At 38.3% G+C, this 20000-nt stretch overlaps 2 protein-coding genes and 1 pseudogene across 2 annotated transcripts; all 3 read right to left on the minus strand.

Annotated features, from left to right (window-relative positions):
- Positions 1-6580: 6580 nt before the first annotated feature.
- On the minus strand, positions 6581-8568 carry LOC148728431 (uncharacterized). The gene is made up of 2 exons (XM_088763592.1): positions 8184-8568; positions 6581-7776 (listed from the first exon to the last, which is right to left on the minus strand). Exons 1-2 carry the CDS (start codon positions 8387-8389, stop codon positions 7344-7346), a joined length of 639 nt encoding a protein of 212 aa, XP_088619718.1. The 5' UTR covers positions 8390-8568; the 3' UTR covers positions 6581-7343.
- A 4778-nt stretch (positions 8569-13346) lies between these two features.
- LOC111320944 (histamine H2 receptor-like) lies at positions 13347-15362 on the minus strand. The gene has a single exon (XM_022923691.2). The coding sequence runs from the start codon at positions 14914-14916 to the stop codon at positions 13954-13956; it is 963 nt and encodes a 320-aa protein (XP_022779426.2). The 5' UTR covers positions 14917-15362; the 3' UTR covers positions 13347-13953.
- A 3510-nt stretch (positions 15363-18872) lies between these two features.
- On the minus strand, positions 18873-19913 carry LOC148728432 (uncharacterized; annotated as a pseudogene).
- Between the last annotated feature and the right edge of the window lie 87 nt (positions 19914-20000).

The following is a 20000-nucleotide window of genomic DNA, read 5'->3' on the forward strand; positions in this document are numbered from 1 at the left end:
TTTATCAAGTCCTGCAGAAATGTTTGCTGATGATATGTTAATCTATAATTACTGTACTCCATCTCAAACGTCCATCACTGCCCAGGAGAGTCTAGATAAAGTCACTGATTGGTGTGGCTCGTGGCTTTTAGGAACAAATGCTGACAAATGCGAGTCCATGAAGTTCACCAGGGCTAGAACTCCCTCTCCGTGCAACTATTCTATTAATAGCAAGCTACTTACCCAAGTATCTACACACAAACATCTTGGGGTAGTTCTTTCCAGTGATTTATCTTGGAAACCCCACGTACTGTCTGTTGTTGCAAGATCAAACAGATTATTGGGTTTACTCAAGCGGACATTTGGATCTCACTCTAGGGCTCTATTTAATGGTTATAAATCCATGATCCGTCCAATACTCGAGTACGCTTGTCAAGCGTGGAATCCTCACCAAGCATATCTCATTGAAAAACTTGAATGCGTGCAAAGGAACGTTACAAGATGGATCATTGATAAAGACACTCCGTATGAAGACCGACTGAAATCCTTGAAACTAGCGACACTAGCTCAACGCAGAGAGTTTCTTAGTCTGGTTCAGCTTTTTAAGTTCATTAAAGGACACTCTTCTGTAAACACTAATAATTACATATCCTTCAGTAACAGGCAATCAAGAAAAAGTCATCAGTTTAAACTATATAAACCATTTAGCCGTACAGACATCTTTAAGTACTCTTTTTGGCACAGACATATCGACACATGGAACAGTTTACCATCATCAGTAGTTGAACTTGACTCAATTAATGCTTTTAAGAAAGCTCTTAAATCAACATTTTTTAACTAGGTCTATGACTAAAAATTAAATTATTCTATGTATTATACATTATTTAGTTATAATCTTAAACAAAATAGTTATCTTAGATATGTCTTCTTTATTTAGATTTTATATTTATATAGATATATGCCTGTATGTAAAATGTTTCAGTATGTATATGTATATTGCATAGTATTAAATTTTTATATCTGGGGTATAGTTTACAATGAGGATTAAGTTCCTCCCTTCTATAACCCTTTTTTAATAATAATATGTTACATGTTATTATTTAAAATAAAGTTGTTATATAAAAAAAAAAAAAAAAAAAAAAAAAAAAACGGCTTTACGATGCTAAAATTGTAGATATTAGTCAGACTATTAGATATCACCGGTAGTGCCAGTTTTAGAATTTTAATTCCAATTTTGCGTTAGCAATCATTTTGACAACTTGATTCCTTAGCTTCTTATACATGGTGTTCGCTAGGACGTTAGTTTTCGCACGTTTCTTAAACTTATCTCTGGTTCGGATACAGTCAATTATAGAGCTATTCATCCAAGGTGGCAGCTTTTTCCGCTTTACTCTTTTCTCGACAATGGGTGCGTGGTGGCTGATTACACTATTGAAAATCAGCTCCCAGGTGTCCAACTTGTCGTTAACATCTTGGAACATATCGAGCACTGACCATGGAGAGCGCTATCTAGATCGTAGATAAAACTGTCTTTGTCAAAATTATTAAGGCTTTGATATTTAATGGTATCATGATACGGTTTGGGGGATTTATGGCCGCGAAACTTGTGTACAAAGCAGACTGGATGGTGATCACTCAGTCCATATATCGGGACTAGGGTTTCGATGATCCGCTCTGGATGCGAAACATAAACTTGATCTATCAACATGGCTGAACATCGAGTAGCCTTTGTAGCAGTTGAAGAAGAGACGATCTGTTCTATTCCTGCGTCCCGAAATATTGTAGATAATCTACAAGACCCATTTACTGCTAGCAAGTCAATGTTAAAGTCACCAACCACAACTATTTCGTTATACCTGCTCACAGAGATGTCGATTAATTCGTCAAGAAATTTGTAGAAATCAGGACTTGAGTTCGGTGGGCGGTAAATAACCATGAATAAAATCTTTGGGCCCGATCGATGTTGTTTTATTTCCAGGTAAAGATGTTCGAGTTCAATGGATGAATCCAACAATCGTACTCAACGACAAAGGAGAGAATTGTTAACATAAGCGGCAACACTACCACCTTTTTGAGTCACTCCGATCACAGCGATAAATCTGAAAATTTTTCGATGCAATCGTGCAGTCGCTCCAGGTGGAATTTAGCCAGGTTTCACTCATTGCAAAGACATCAAAATCATTAAGGTTCATCAGAATCTTTACTTCTTCAAGATGGCGAGGAAGAGATCTGACATTTTGGTGACAGACTCTGAGGCCCTTAGATTTTATCGGGAAGGTGGGATGCGAGCTCGAGTTGTTCGAAATTGTAAAATTTCCATCTGTGGTATCATTTCTCGCTAGTGGGCTGGGGTTTGAAGAAACATCACCATGCAGAGCGATGAGTTCGATATTAAATGTCGCACAGTGATTGCCATAGTAGATTGCCACAGCACGACTGTACCCACTTCTCTTGAAGAAATCGACATGGCGTCTTTTGAATTGCAAACATGCAGGAGCGTATTCAAGATAAGTCGTTGTGGCGCCTTGAAAAGCCACTTCAACTCTGAGAATGCTAAACATGTCACCTTGCAGCTCCCTGTAGGAGAACCAGGCGAGCGTAGCTACCAAGCAAGACCAAGAAATTAACTTGAAGGCCACCATCGAGACCTGATGTACATCACATGCAAAAGAAGAAGAAGGAGTAAAACCTACTATATTTTATAGGAAAGAAAGGACACCACTTCTTGGAGTAGTGTAAGGCTTTCTAGTCATCAGCTTTGTGGTTTCATTTAAGATGTTAATAGTACATTGTAAGTTAATTATAAAATTAATATAAATCAATCCAAATCCGACATCATGTTGATTCTAGGCTACCCGAGTCTGAAGAGAGTGACTTGTCTATCGATGAAGTTGGGGAAGAAGGCCCCTCGGAGCTAAAAGTTGCACAAGCAGAAAGAGCTGCAGCCAAAGCAGATGCTGAAGCAGCAGAGGCCGCGTTAGAACTTACGCTGGAACTCCTGAAGTCTTCCCAGAGGGATTTGGTTGCAGCAGAGGCTAAGATGAGCGCTCTTCAAATTCAAGTTGACATTTCGTTTTGGGCTTCAAAGGTTTCAGGCAGGCGATGATAGTATAAAATTCTACACTGGATTTGCCAGTTATAACCATCTTCTAAAGGTATATAGTTTGTTAGAGCCCTCAGCTGAACCAGTGACTTACATCTACAGTGCAGGTATGAATGTCCAGGAGAGTCGGCCATCTGCAAGGACAATGGTACTTATCGATGAGTTTTCTTATTTCTTGTAAGGGTAAGGGTAGGTCTTTTTGCCCAAGACTTAGCACATGGGTTTAACATTCACATTGCTACTGTAAGTAGGAAAGTTATAACTTGGAAAAGCTTTTTGTACTTTACTCTGGGGAACCAGATTATCTGGCCAAGTAGGGAATAGATAGATTTGCACATGACAGAGGGTTTTCAGAGGTTGTACCCAAAAACAAGGGTAATACTGGGTTGCAAAGAAATTTATGTTCAGTCACCTTCATCCCTATTATTACAATCGCAGGTGTACTCTACTTACAAGAGCAACACAACGCTTACGGGTCTAGTAGGTATTGCCCCTCATGGAGCTATTACTTTTGTATCAGCCCTTACACTCGATCTATATCAGATAAAGAAATAACTAGAGTTTCAGGAATATTAGATCTCTTAAAACCTGGAGACACTTTGATGGCTGACAAGGGCTTTGACATTGGTGATATGCTAAGGGAAAAAGGGATAAGTTTAAACCTGCCTCCATTTCTTCGTTACAGTGGCCAATTTAGTGCTCAACAAGTCCAAGAGACAAAGCAAATTGCCAAACTGCGAATCCACGTTGAGAGGGCAATACGGAGAATTAAAGAGTCCCGCATTTTTTTTCACACATCTCTCTCAACTTAATGGGTACAATTAATCAAATTTACACAGTAGTTTGCTTATTAGTGAACTTCCAGGGACCACTGATAATGTCATCAGCAGAAGGATAGATAATACATGAGAGAAACACAGTTAGCCCACTTTACTTTATGGTAAACATTGTGGAAAGCCTACAACCATAATTCTGTCAAAGGTATAAGATAGTGTACAAACAATATTGCTCAATACTGTGACAAGTCCAGGCTATGCCTTGGGCTATAAAAGGTCATGCAACAAGAAACAGTTCTTGGTTCATTGTAAATAATCCTTGGTTAGAGATTGACAAATACTTTTAAGGGAGTACAATTACAAGAAATTTGCCAGGATGTTTTTTTATATCATTGTACAACTGCAAACATGTTTCTTGAAGACCCAACAGTTCATTATTAAACAGTTATATCTGTAATTGGTGAATTTTATTCAATCCACGAAAAGACTTAAATTTTCTCATCACCCTTAAATACATTAGTGGTATTAAAATCTTCTAAGAGTAGGAATATCTGTCTTCAATAGTATGTGTTAATGCAGTTTCTTTGTATTGAGAAAACGAAATAAAAGAAAACATCTTAATCAGAGTTGTAAGTGTTACAAAACCTTGACACAGTAATAGATTATTGCAGAATCATGAAGTCTTGGGGACAATGCACTTAAGCTTGTACATGCCTAAGCAACTTATTGTTGTTCATTTAATTTATTTTAAGTTGATTCTGAGTACAAATTAGTTGTAGTTGTAATAATAATAATACTAGCTAGTATGTACTTGAAACAGAAATTGTTAGGAGTTTGCACATTTCAAGGTTCATATTCAAGTAAAAATAAAAAACGAAGGCATCCACATTATCTTTGGCAATCTGAAAAAATTCTGCATCATAATAAATTCTTTCACAAAAGAAAGTTGTCTCGTTGATATAATAGAAAAATTCATTCCATTCCAATCCAGAAAGGCCCAACTGACACTGCACTTGGTAATAGTATTCATGGTTTCTCTTCAGTGACAGCTGCTTGGTTACAGGGTTTTTGTAAATATAAGGTACTCCATGAAAATCAGTTGAGCCTTCCTTGACAACTTTGGTTTCGAAAATTCCAAATGGGAGGTAACCATTCTCCTCAGCTGAGCTGTCATACACTTTCCTATCAGGTGAACAACCAAGCCATGGTGACCTTGGGTTTATTATCAGCCCAGATGGAAACAAATTGACCTTTCCCTGTTTTGTAGTATCAGCATATACCATCGAAGCAAAAGGTTCCATGTCGATACCTCTTTGCATGTCTGCAGTAACCACTCGCCGGCTTGGATTCAGCTGGGTAACCAGTGATTCAAAATTAAAATTTGTTTTCCTTTTGGCAACTTTTCCAAACTTGCTCGCTGTTATCCGTTTTTCTCGGAGATAATACCACATCTCTTTATTACCATAGTTAGTAGAGGGGATGCTTAAGAAACCTGGTAAACATCAAAGGGTTAAATAATGAACAACATCATCGTGACCCGTCACATGACTCTGACCGTGCACAAGTTTATTCAAGATGGCGGACGGTGTAGACGATCTGTTTGTGTGGTGAGAAGATTTTGAGGCGATCTTGGGTATTTTGGAAGACGATGACGAAGTAGAGGAACAATTTTCCGTCGCAGTTAGAAATGTAAGTTGAAAACGTTGCAATTTCGAGCTGTAATTTTGCACTACTGAGCCAAAATTTGCCACAGATGGGCTACTCGACGCGTGTACAAACGAAATTCAACAAACGCTCGCGTATAAACCATGCTTATATATTGCCGTTTCTTCAAAGGCAATCTTCCCTAGGGCTCTTGCAAAACAAGGAAGACCTATAAAAAGCTTCTGAAGAGCTCAAATCTCCAGAATGTAGTGATTTGTCGAAATTATTTTAAGTGATAAACCTTGTAATCGATAGAGCTTCGCGACTTCACGATACTCTCTTGATCGAAAAAAGTGGCCACCGAGTTTTTATTTTTATACTCTGAAGTAGTTTATTTATTTTACAATGGTGATGTTTTTAATATCTTTGTAGGCTCAGCGTCAAGAAATTTTTTGTCATGACTACGGAAAGAAATACAAAATAAGTGGTTATGACAGACACGGGGCTGCAAAACACAACAATCAACAGGAAGGATTGGAGCAGATGCAACAGTTGAGCCCAAGCGTTCTTGTAGAAATAATTGACCGTGCTATCCGCAATGGTAAGGAAAGGAAAGTTTTTGCAGAAAATTTAAGGATGGAGCTCAGCAATTACTCATACCAACAGCTACAAGAAGACAGCAAATAATTCTTTGCTATAAAAGCAATCTATGAAGGATATACAAGAAATGGAGATGCAGAAAATTTTATGGCAAATATCATGCAACAGTTGCTGTAAAGTCAACCCAATTCTTCAGTGGACTTTCTTGAAATGCAGCAACGTACTTGCAACCAAAGTTGCTGACTGTTTGCTGGCATACTCTAAGCAACAAAAACACTCTACTGAAAGCAGTCAATATAATAACTGTGTTGTCAGTCAATTAAGTCAATTCATCATTGAGGAGATTAATCACATAGCATAAGAGTACATTTTGTATTATAGATACAATTATCTCAGGTCAATTGATGAAGATTTTTTAGTGCATGTTCACATAACAATGACAGAAAGAGTATAACAGTTTGATTATATTGGGAGCATATAAAACAAGAAATATAATTTATTAAAGATCCATTCCCAAGTTCTTATAATCTATATCACTGGTAACTTGAATGAATTTCATTGTTTTACCAAACCTGAATCAAAATTTAAAAAAATTCAGTGTTAACATTACATTTATTTTCCTCACTGCAAATGGTGGTACTGATCATAAGGTACTAATTAAGAAATCAAAAAATAATGTGAATTATCAGTCCTATTCCTGCCTTTGTTGGTCATCACCTTGACAACTTTTACTAATTTCCTTGCATAAAGCGCTTGCTTTGGTTTGGGTTCCCTTGATCTTGTAATGCTGAATGACATCCTTGGCAAAAGAGAATGAATGTACATGTACATACAGACTAACAATCCCACGTAAGACATCCTTACAAACATGACTGTCTGGCTTAAGTTCTGCATCTGATATCAAATTGTAGTTAGGAAGGATGTCACTATCACTGGTTGCTTTGTTAGTGATGCTGGAAATATCCAATCTTTGCAAATCAGGGTTTGATGTGAATAGCCTAAAATGACATTCTGTTTTTACTAAAAAAAAATATTTGCTGTGCAGGCTGAGTGATTGACCAAAGTCCCCCACGATTCAAAGCTGACACAAGTTTCTGGCCAGAGTCAGTTATGCTCTCCAGTTTCCAAGCTTTCAGTACTGCCATAGCTTGTTGGCTCTCACTGAGTTAGTTCGTCCATGTTTTTTGTGTAAGTTGTGCAGAACATAACCGCCAAGATATGGCATCCTGCTTTCTCCTTAACTACAGTTTCATTTTTTTCCTACGTGGTAACTTAACATCAGTGACCTGTTCCCAGGCTCGTGTCTTGTCCTTTCGGCCCCTTGTGTTGCCACCCTGACATGACACTGTTCTCTGCATTCTTAGTGTGTTACTGTTATACCCAAATGTTTTTATATCAGGGTTGTCACTGCGTCTACCCAGTTTCCACTGGTCCCCGAAGTACTCCTCTACTGGATCCTGGCAGAACCGTTCTGTGAGGACAAATTCAAACCCTTCCTGCAGCAAAAATTTTGTCACCTCAACAGCAGACTGTACAGATATGCAGAAGCCCTCATATGTCTGCCATGAGAGAAACATTCGGTTTCTGGCATTCTGGGTGAAGTTACCCGGTCTGTTGTCAACATTCTCTTTCCAAGTCCTCAGATAGTCTAGGAACTCCATCAACCATGCAAATCTAGCAAATAAAAGAAAAGTCATTAATTACTGCTTCTTGACATGAATAAGGCAATTAATAAAGTAAAAGATACCTCCACGTAATAAGTACTCCACTATAAAAATGCACCTAAGCAGCTTCAATTGATTTACTAATTAAATAGAAGCTTTTTAAAGCAAAATAAATATTCTTATAAAAACCCCCATTGTAAAATTAAAATTTTATCACATTTAAATGCAGTTAGCTAGAAGGCCCTTTAATAGGGATAACCTCTGGGCCCTCCTTTTCAGGATTTGTAAATTCTGAATGAAATATTATATATTTAGAAACCATTAACAATGGATGATTTTATACCCAGGGTTAACATTGTATTTTGCTAAATAATACTTTATACATTAAACAAAATTTTAAAAAAATCAACAATACACCTTTCGTCATTAACAGAAGTATAAGGAGCCAAGAATGGTTTGCGCTTTCTCTGATGCTCTGTCATGCTTCTCACATTGAGACAATCAAAGAAGCCATCGATCATTTCGCAGAGTTTTGCAGTTGCTGCTGTGCCTGTAGGTCCAAACGTCTTCAGAACTGCAGCGACTGATGCACTCAGGACTTGTCCAGCAAGATTTATCCGCATGACAGAATAAGGGGTCAGGTTTACATGCTCATATGACAGCCTAGGCAACAGCTTCAAGCCATTGTCTACATCCTGATAGAAAATCTCTGTTTCTTCTTCGTCATTTTCGCCGTTTGAACTGCATTTGAAAATAAAGTAAAACACAACTAAGAAAGATGAAAATTAACCTTCAAGAAAATTCCAGAGAGATCGTAAATAAACCTTATGGAAAGCGAGAGCACATGTCTTCAATTTCTACTGTAAGCTTATATCGCAGCCGTCGTTTTCGATCCTTTTTCGAAATTCATGGTCGATCTCACGCGTCTTTGTGATTTCACTCAACCAATCGTCCGCCACTTCTTTTGTGCCTCGTCCTTCGCTGCACGCAGCTTCCAAATACCGATCCCTTTCGTTCTTCTACAACTCCCACAGCCAAACATAGCGCAGTTATCTCCAGGCATGACGATTGATGAGTAGTGTAGCTATAACACTTATCGAATCGAGATTAATCTAAGCTAAAAATCTAGCGAAATACAGCGTGAGTCTCTGCACATTTACGTCACTCCGATCTCCATGTTGATTTTCCATTTGCACGGTCAACATCACGTGACTAAGGGAAAACCACAACAAAGACATCGGCCTCTGATGTTTACCGGGTTTCATAACCAGTCCCCTCTACTAACCATGTTATTACTCTGTGAGATTGTCTGTCGTTCCAGCTTGATTGCAGTATCTCTAGTTAACCCCAAAGAATCTAGAGCAGCTTGCTTTTCAGCACTTAAACAAACTGAAACATTGTTATTAAATCTTTCACCAGCTGTTTCAAGCGGCAGATCTGGTAAAAATGTACAAGAATAGTCATTAATGATATACTCCTTTGATAGTTTTTGTTGGTATGAAAGTACACTGCCCCCTGCAGCATTACCAAAGGAAGTAGCAACTGGAGATATTGATGTCATTTTACTAGCTGATGGTAACACAGTTGCCATAAGTGGTTGTGGCTTGGGAGATGTCATTATTTCAGCATGCATTAGGGGGTAAGCAGTTGTAGGACTGTACAGGTTACTTTTAACAAACTTGGTGTAATCTTCCCCTGCTTCTGGCTTCTTGACCATTACATCTTGAATAGCCTTGTTCGCAATCTTTCTCTGTCGAGGAACACTCCACATCTGTAGCAGGCTGATGCAAGTAAGTTCATCTGGCAGCGATTTTAGCACAAGATGATTGCAGTGCGACATGTAAAAGAGCAATCCAACCACATGATGACAGTATCCACTAGCTCCCGCCACACAGGAACACTTTCCACGAATGCTCTTGTCTGCTAGGCTAATCTGTACACTGAGTATGTGTGGTGGCTCACTCTTTTTCATAGATCTGTAGCACTTTGATGTTACTTTGACATGGTTAGCAGAATACTGAACTGCAAAAAACAAATGAATAAAGGTTGATAGTTTGGAAAGAAACTGTTTGGGGCTGCGTCGGTGTGAGTAACGAAATAATTTGGATATATCAACAAAGTTGAAATGGTGAATTGGCCACCGTAACGATTACAAAAGCTGACGTTTCGAGCGTTAGCCCTTCGTCGGAGTGAATAGAGGAATTGTGGGTTGTGCGTGCTTTTAAAGGCAGAAAATGGAGCTACGTTATTGTTGGGAACATGGCAACGAGAAAAACAAGAATAAATTAGTGGAATGAAAAGCGTTCGTTGATCCCTGTGGGATTTAGACTGCCGGTTTGAAAGATGAGCTTTTTCAGAAATTTAGCTTGGTAATGCTTTTGTCCAGAAAGCACTGCAATAATGTTAACTAAACATAAAAATCTATTTTGTAAACTGTCATCTACTGAAAGCTTAATTAACTAGCATTCATCTTTCTTGGTTGCATGTACATATTATCTCAACCAAAAATTTAAAAAAACAGGCTATTGTTAGAACACCAAATATCTCCAAATTGATTATATACTTTAACAAAAGTATATAATTAACTACATAACTACATAAACAAAACAATATTCGAGTTGTTCATTCTGGACAAATTTTAATTTTCAATGTTACGAAATTTTCTTGGTATTTTGATCTTAAGGTTATATAAGCTTAAATACAGTTCAGTTTAGGTGCTGATCACCACTTAAATATATATATTTTTATTTTCTAGTCATTTAGTCCACAAGGATTTTTTCCACCTTAATATGAAGTAACACCCGACGATTTTATTTAATCTTATATTTGCACACTTAGAAGTTAGGATATCCCAGATTTTACTTACGTTTTTTATCGTGAAGGTAGCCAGTTTCAGCGAAAAACTTGTTGGCTTATCCTGGTATATTCGCATCCCGACGCATTCTGAGCAAAACTTTCAACTTCTACGAAAGAAATACCCGGAAACTTGCTCAAACCTCTGGACTCCACACCTGTGAATATAAGAAAAAAGATTGGAGTTCGCCCTGAACAAGGAGACTGCAATCAAATATGCTAGCATTTTTGTTGTGAGCAAGCAGCCTCCCTCCAACAGAAATTCACCTTCGCGTTCAGTGGAAAGAGCTTGGCTACCAGCAGTCGCCATATAATGCAAAACTATTCTCCCTGAAATTCAAACCAAAGTATCACTCAATATTTTCATTCTGAAGGCTTAAATATCCGTGTAACACAGCACTAAAGTCGAATGAATCACGGCGATTTTCGGTAACGTTGACGTCATTGCTATCGCTTCAAGCGAGCACGTGCTAAAACTTCACGAGTCTTAAACTCGGCCTTTAGTCGCTCCTATAACCTACGCAATTTAACCCTAAACCAGGATTTATTCAACGCTTTTAATTTGTGTTTTCTTCCTACATCTCTCATACATTTCCTTCTAATTTTCAAGTGTGGATACTCTATTGTCCTAGAACCGGTATGGGTAGTTGCGTGACACTATGTATCATTCATAAGAAACACTCATATTTCGTCTATCCACTTTGGTTTCTGGAGTGCTGTTATTATTTTTCAATTGTCCTGCCAAAACGCTTCTCTCTCTATTTCTCCTTCTTTTAGTACACACCATTCGCATTGACCGCAATCACAGGAGAAGTCGTAAAAGTCAGACATTATAATACTGACCAAGAGTTTATAGCGACAAGGTCTACCCGAACACTTTGACAGCTTGTCAATCCCTGTGTCTTACGATCGTACATCTCTTACAGTTTTTAAACGTAAAAGTCATACGTCCTGAATAACCTGTACCACATGCATGTGAAAACCTTTTGGGACTCTAATAAATACAACTTCTGCTCACAGTCTTAGTCGGTTAGATTAGTATGTCTAACCCGCGATACCCAAACGCGTAATATAGGGTCCATTCTCTTTTCCCTGTGTTGTGTGACAATAAACATTACGTATGCGAAAACAGTGTGTCGCAGTTAACCCCTCCACCATCTTAGATTCTTTTGTACTTTTTGTACCGTTATTTTTTTAAAATAAGATGCGAAAAAACCCTACCGCGAACCAACGTGAAATCTAACCCTAGCCTCCCCAACAACCCTAACCCCAACATCCCTAAACCCCAACAACCCTAAACCCCTCGTGCACCTACGCCGCATGAATAAACCCTAAAACCCTCCTCGCGCACCTACGCCTTATGAATATTTAATTAGAACCCACTCGGCCGAATCACTCGGACCCAGACCGCGCGGAAGTTGCCATAAACGTATGATTCCAACGTGGGAGAACAATCTACTTTCCATCAATTGTACAGAGACATGATGACAGCTTGTCAATCAATACTCCAGTGACATTTACTTTCAAACACATTTTTGTATAACTTCATCTTACAATCTACAAACACTTCATACACCATGTCATCTGAAAAACAACTCTTTGGACGAAGAGATTGAAAAGAATCCCCAGTGGGCCGGAACCATCCTAGACGAATTATTTGCCATTGTAAAAGAAAAAGCTACCACGCAAGATCTTTGTGAAATACGCAGACAAGTGACTAAATACATTGACGAGATTGAAACCTATGATGCACAAGTGGGAGAACATTCTACATTTCATCAATTATACAAATGCATGATGACAGCTTTTCCAACTTATGTTACCTATTTACATCTCAAATATCGTGCAGAGTGAACAAATAAACCATAGTTAATCTCACCGCCATCTTGGATTCTTCTCTTATCTTTGTACTTTTTTGTACCGTTACTTTTTAAAAACCCTACTCACGAACCTATACGAAAATTAACCCTAACCCTGAATAACCCCTCGTACACCTACGCCAAACCCTAACCCTATCCCCTTTATACACCTTACCCTAAACCCTAACCCTATTCAAACCCCTCGTACACCTATGCAATATGAATATATTACAATATCCCTCGTACACCTATGCAACATGAATATATTACTTCATGAATATATGAATACGAAATGGTGCCAGAAAGGCCCCCAATACTACTAATTTATTTTTCTATCTTCGACAATACAGTTCAAGATTTATTATCTTTCTTACTCCCAACACAGGAAACTTTCGACACTGATGAAACGTGGCAGCATGCGAGACGTTTGTATTATAATGAAATACCTATATCAGTGGGCTTTCAAACCGTGTAGGTATTAGGAATTATCTCTAAAGGGCGACAACAGGTAAGGACTTTTTTGAAGAACAATCGATCCCTTAAGATAATAACATCAGTGAATCAATCTTCAAATACAGCTTTGTTCCGGGAAAAATTTGAAACAGTCGTAAGATTCCACATAAATGGAAGGGGAAAAACAGCGACGAAAAAATCTTAAGACGTTTTTCTGCTCGGTTTATCATTTAATAAATACGAAATATTTGTTTTTGTTGTTGTTGTTGTTTTTTTTTGCAACTTCCAATGGAAATACAATGAAAGTGAAGTGCAATGTAGGTCAGTGAAAGTGAAGTGCAATGCAGTTATGATGCAATTGTATAGGATTAAGTTTGACACACACTACTCGTCACCAAAAAATCGGACACAAATATTTTCAATCAAAATAGTTTTAATTCATCTCAACGATAAGGATCAGTAATGACGGCAAAAGCAAGACAAGTTTCGACAACTTCAAGTGTTTCCACTTTCTTTTTTGAAGCGAATCATTAACCGTGCGACCCCTAAAAGTGACTAACATCTTATAGCTTGCTCAATTTCGATAGATTAAAAGAAAAGCGGAACTCTTAGAAAGGACCGAGTTACCTAAAATAAATTGTTGGCGATTTGCCTAAACATCACTCGCAACAGAAGACATTTTATCATCGTTATATGCGTAAGAAAATTTCCCATCAAAATACATTTCAATTAAATGTATGCTATGTGGAGTTTGACTGATGGTCTTGGGTCGTGGGTCGTGGGTACAATTCGTAGGTCGTGAGTGTGGGTGTGGGTGTGGGTGTGGGTAAGAGTCGTGGGTGTGGTTAATACTTAATAATAAAAATAACCATTTAAAATATTAAATATAATAATACAAAAATTTTATACAACCCTGTCATTCATTAATTTAACTCTGCTATGTGCACAAAGGAAACCTAGCGATTAGAGAAGATGACAATGTTGATGATCTATATCCTTAAAATATGTGAAGATAAGAGCTTTCATATGTCGACATTGATAAAACTGCACACGCAACAAAGCACTTGGCGAATTGTCTCTTTTACTACTTGTCTCACTTCACGAATTTTCCAGCAATAAAGAAATGGGTTAAGCGACGAGTTAAAATACATTAATGAGACTGATACTGCCCAAGCCAAAAAATACGATGAAGACATTGTTCTGTTGCTCATTAAAGCCATCACAACAAGATAAGGAAGATAACAGGCGACCATTGCAAACTGCACGCACAGTGCACTGTGCACTGCTTTTCTGTATTGCTCCGTATTAAGAGAAAATGTTGAGGTTGAATGTTTTTGCCGTACATTCTCCCAAACTTCAGTTTGAAGGCGACGAAGCTTGAGGAAAATGTAAGAGTAAGAGACGGTTGTGATCGCTAAACAAAGTATTATCGTAGAACGGCCATACCATATGGTGATATGGCGGCTTCCGAGGAACGATAGCGCAACGGCACAGGAAACTACCCAAAACGTCATCACAACTGCGTATGTTCGCTTCAATGTTAAAAGCTGTTTGTACCTTAGCCCCAGTAAGAGAGCGAGAAGTCTGTCCACACTTATCGCAGTCAACGTTAATAGAGATACCGACCCCAACGTGTAGCCTATTATAAAGGATGCAATTGCTGAAAGCCGACAAACATCCCAGTCTTCATAAACCAGAGACATCCAATAGACGATATTAGCAGGTTCTGCAAGAAGGCCAACACAAAGATCAGTTGATGCCAAACAATTAAACAGAAGCTTCGACGGCGGATGGAGGGAAGATTCTCTCCGAAGAGCAACCAAGATCAGAGTATTCCCAAGAAATGCAGTAATGGATAGAAAAATATTGATCGCTGATAAATACATTAGATGTTCACGAATATCGCTTGTAAAAACGGTTGAGCATCGCAGTTCTTCAAATGACATATTTTCCTTTCTATACCCAGTAGAATTTATTGTCGCCATTAGTCCAGCAGAGAGGTTTCAGAGCATTTACTCGAGTCTAAGAACAAGTTTTCCTCAAGGAAATGCTTGAAATAATTATAGGAAACCAAAGGCCAGATTCTAATTTCATTTTCCATATGTCGTCACGTCCGGAAGAAAAGATTTAAATTTCGTTTCCTTTTTTACGCATTAATCACAAACCCCACAATCAAAAATTATCTTTAGCTATTAAATAAGGCCCTGACGGATGTAATACTGCACTGCAATGTTATTTGTTCGCAAACTAAAAGAGTAGATCAAAATGGTTGAAAAATAATCTAAGTTTCATTAAAAATTTTCTAAACAGGAACATCTCTCTAACAGTACTGAAACGGATATCAAAGGTCACCCACGTTTTCTAAGCAAAGTTGAAACGCGTGTAAATGCTTAAAAGCTCTTAACTACGAGTCGCTCCTAAAAAGACTTCTGCGCTTAAAATCACCCGGAGTAAGGATGGTCTAAGGATCAGTAATGACGGCAAAAGCAAGACAAGTTTCGACAACTTGTTTCCACTTTCTTTTTTCAAGTGAATCATTAACCGTGCGACCCCTAAAAGTGACTAACATCTTTTATTAAAAACTAGATCATTGGATAATGCAATTCAAGACTTTTTATTGGCTTAGGCATTATGGTATATCAGCCAATATACCATAATCTACAAATATGGCAAGCGTACGTGTCAGATTAAAATTAAAAGGGAGCTAAAAATTGAATAAAATTTAATTTAATTTAGCGTTTATAATAAAACAATTATTCCACTCGCGCTTGTTGGATATGAGATGATTATAGCCAGCTCGGCGCTACGCGCCTCGTTGGCTATCTATCATCTCATATCCAACGCGCGCTCGTGGAATAATTGTTAAATAGCTTGCTCAATTTCGATAGATTAAAAGAAAAGCGGAACTCTTAGAAAGGACCGAGTTACCTAAAATAGATTGTTGGCGATTTGCCTAAACATCACTCAATTCAGATGGGTCTCATCTGGCTTTCCAGTTTAATGTATAGACCATTTCAAAATCAGAGCTCCTATATTTTCACTCTTGTTGACCTAATATCGATTATTAGTTCATCTCATCCGTTTCATCCGTTTCATTTAAACGTAAGATCAATGACATTTTTTAAGTCTAACGCACGGCATTCACGGAAAACAGCTTTAGTGTTATAGTATGTAGTTTTAATTTTAAATATCTTAGCGTATGTGATATGTATTTTTATAGGCTGATGAATTGATCGTGTCTAAATAAAGATTACAATACAATACAATCCGTAACTCTTATGAATAAGATATAAAGAAAGTAACTCAAACACTGGAAAATTATAGACGAACGATCGACGTTTCGGCCATATCACACGGCCTTCATCAGGAAACTGCCGAGTCTGCCTGGGTCACGCAAGTGTCACGTGATAGCTGACTCGGCACGTCCCGTAACACACGGTCCCACGTGTTCGATAATACAAACCGCAAGCCCCTTTCTTATTAAGAAAAGGGTCCTCTACCCTCTCCCAAACAGCTTCTTTGATGCCACGTCTGACCCAGTCTTCTTCCTTTTCCAAGATCTTCACATCGCTTAGACCAAACAAGTGTCCCGAGCTTCGCAAATGGTTATAGATAGCCAAATTCTGTGCCTCGATTGTACTGGGCCTGTTGTGCTGTCCCATTCTCGAGCCCAGTGTCTGTTTGGTCTCTCCAACAGAGGTTTCACTGCAGTTGTCATCACCACACTTTATCCCGTAAACCACATGTGAGATCTTATCTTTGTGGGCCTTATCCTTTACCTTTACCTTTACCAACTTCTGCCTTAAGGTGTTACATGGCTTAAAAGTGTAGCGAAGCCGAAGGACCTAAAGACCGACTTCATAGCTTCGTGGGACCGCGCGTTACGGGACATGCCGAGTCAGCTATCACGTGACACTTGCGTGACCTAGGCTGACTCGGTAGTTTCCTGATAAAGGCCGTTTGATATGGCCGAAACGTCGATCGTTCGTCTATAATTTTCCAGTATTTGAATCATTTTCTTTTTATCATATTCTCAACTGGATGACTGATACAATTCAGAGCCATGTCTTATGAATAAGAACACTGAATCCTGTCACCTCGGCAAAGGACCTCGAAGTCTATACAATAGCTTAAATTCACGACATCAACAAAATTCCTTCAAGCTGTATCTACAAGTCAGTTATTATTAGTCGCATAAAATACCTGCTTGATAAGAAAACTATCTATTACTAATTCACTCTTTTGTCTTCAATAAACTATTCTATTGTTCTACAGTATGGAGTGATACCTAAAAGAAAAACATTAAAAAGTTGCAACTTCTTCAAAACTTTGCAGCAAGAATTGTCCTCGGCCTGAAGAAATACGATCACACCTCTGAAGAACTGAAATCATTAGGATGGCTCTACGACAACTATAAACTCAAGTTTAATATCTATGTCATGATGCATAAATGCCTCAAAGAAGACGCTCTTGCGTATCTATCTCAGAGGTTCAGGAAACGCTCTCAGATCCATAGCCGAATTACAAGGACCCGTAACGACTTGGACTTGATCAAATGTCGCCTCGCCACAGGCCAACGATCCTTCGGCTTTCATAAAGCCAAGGCATGGAACGAACTTCCAAAATCTACTAGAAACGCTACCTCGTTGAATAATTTTAGAAAGAATTTAATGAAACTGTTTAAGGAATTTTAAGATTTCATCCTTCCAATTGTATATAAATTTGTAGCTTTCATTCTTATATTCTAGTTTTATGTCCATGTTGATACTATTGTAAGTAATTAATTTGACTATTTTCTACATTGTGGCTGAAAAGCCCCTATATGGGGGAGCTTCAATAAACGAATGTAAGTATGTATGCATGTATGTATCTCATGGTCGTAACTGATAATAACGGTAGTACTGCGGCCTTATCAAAGGAAATTATTTCAGTTTCAAGGGTTTTCAATTATAATTCTTGTCTTCATGGCTTACATCTCGATTCTCTTTTACCACTTTGACTTCAGCCATCGTTTGCATTGAGCCAAATATTCTTATGTCCAGCCCTCCCACTCAGTTTATAACTATTTTATTATATGATCACTAAGTGGTGAGAATTTAGACAATTTTTTTTCAACTTAAAAAAGACGTACTCACATGCAAAAGAAAGGCGTGCGGTGGACACTGGACGCCTTACGCACGCACTCAAATGACGTAGTTGGTTTTTTAATCTTTTCCTTTCTGAAATACAAGGCAGCCTTTTCTTAGCGGTTTAAAAATGAGGGAAAGCAAAAAAGTTGGAAGGTTTAATTACCCTCGCTAACAGTAGCCTTCTCCGACCTCTGTCTTTGCGCTTTTTTAAAAAAAATTGCAGGTTCGTCTTTCAAAGGATCCTCCATACAGCTTCAAAAGCCAAGGAATGCCTTCCAAATGACCAAACACATTGTGTTATATCACAAGTAGATGAAATGGGAAAATTCTCCTGACAGGTATGGAAAGTTACATTATATTTAAAATGTGTTAACAATGACCGGATAGAACAATGAAAAAGGATTACGCAATTTTTACCAAAACGTCAATGTGGAAGCGACTGAAATCGTCGATGTAATGCAGAAAGAGAGGTCACTGATTACAATAGATAATTACTGCGGCTCACAGTGCTATTGTATATAGTGCTGTAAGCTAAATCGAAGTAATTATTTATTAAGTATCATTGAGAATTGTTTGGCATTTACATGAGGTTTTCTTTGGGAGTTTGGTTCATTATAATATGTATTCTTTTTGCAATTTCTGAGAATGTTAGTCGATCATTTGTTGCTTATTTTCTTTTTACCAAAGTAATAGCGACTAAACCCAGTGTATTAGGTTCTTTATTACCTGATCTATCACTGAAGAATTTTGTTGTCTATTCTAACTGGCTACTTCAGATTAATCGTTGGTGAGTGATCAGAGTTTGTATTCCTTTAAATTGGAATTGAAAGTTCGTCCAAGTATCCACGAACCACCACTGGGTTGTGGAATCATCGGTCATGGTACACCCAAACTTCCCACTGGCATTTCCATAGTAACCAAAGTTGTCTTCGCTGGGGACAGCACCAGAAGTGGGTGCGAAACCACAGCCGGTAGCACTGCTGTCGACGTGAAGCACGTAGGTGTTATGTACCTGCCAGAACCTTGCGGTCGTACTAGGGTCGGCTGCATGTCCACGGATATTGATATAGTCAACTGGAAAGTAGTGACCTCCAACAAGATACTTCAAGATGTCAAAGTCACTGAACTTAGCTCGGAGATAAACTCTGTAGCCCACTTTTTTTAACCTATTAAATTGCAGGTTGTACGTCAGCATGTGGATCAACTACGTTGGTACTTCATTCGAGCTAATGATTGGCGGTAAGCATTCCAGTTTGGAGTCTTCGGGTTGATTGGTGCATCTTCTAAAAATGTCTTCTTTTGGAATTGGGCAGATTTTTAGATGCTCGATCCCAGGACATGACTAGCGTCCAAGTTGCTCCGGGTTCAGACGAAAAATCGCAATAGGCCACGTATCGTTGATCTTGCTCATCATAAAGCCAATAGAAGTCACCTTCATAGATGCCATGCCTCAGGAAGTCTAGACAGGATCGGGCAGTGAAACCTCTCATTTCTAAATGGATCACATCAGGAGACTAAAAATGTATACAAAATTTAAAAACTCCTCAGGAAGGTTAAGAGAGGTTGTAGATTCCAAGAAAGTTCGTTGGTCAGGTTATGCATCTGAGATAAAAGAAGTCTGCGTTTATAATCATGTTTACAAAATGAGCTGCAATTCGGGCGAAAAACGAGAACAAAGTATTGAATTGCCTGGTCTAAAACAGTGAGTGTTTCGTCACATTCGGCTCGATCACGGGCAAATGCTCTAAAAGCTAACCCGTATGATTTAGACTTAAAATGGAGGTTTTATACATTACTGATTCCTTTCGGCTCGCAGCAGCCAAAGCCAGAAGAGAAAACAAAACAAACTTCATTTTAACCTCAATCAAAGAAAAAATTTCTGGGAGCAAAAAGGTAACCCTGGTCTTAAGATAAACGCCGCTGACCCAAAAACGCTTTTT

The sequence above is a fragment of the Stylophora pistillata genome, chromosome 6, assembly GCF_964205215.1.
Source record: "Stylophora pistillata chromosome 6, jaStyPist1.2, whole genome shotgun sequence".
Classification (NCBI taxonomy): domain Eukaryota; kingdom Metazoa; phylum Cnidaria; class Anthozoa; order Scleractinia; family Pocilloporidae; genus Stylophora; species Stylophora pistillata.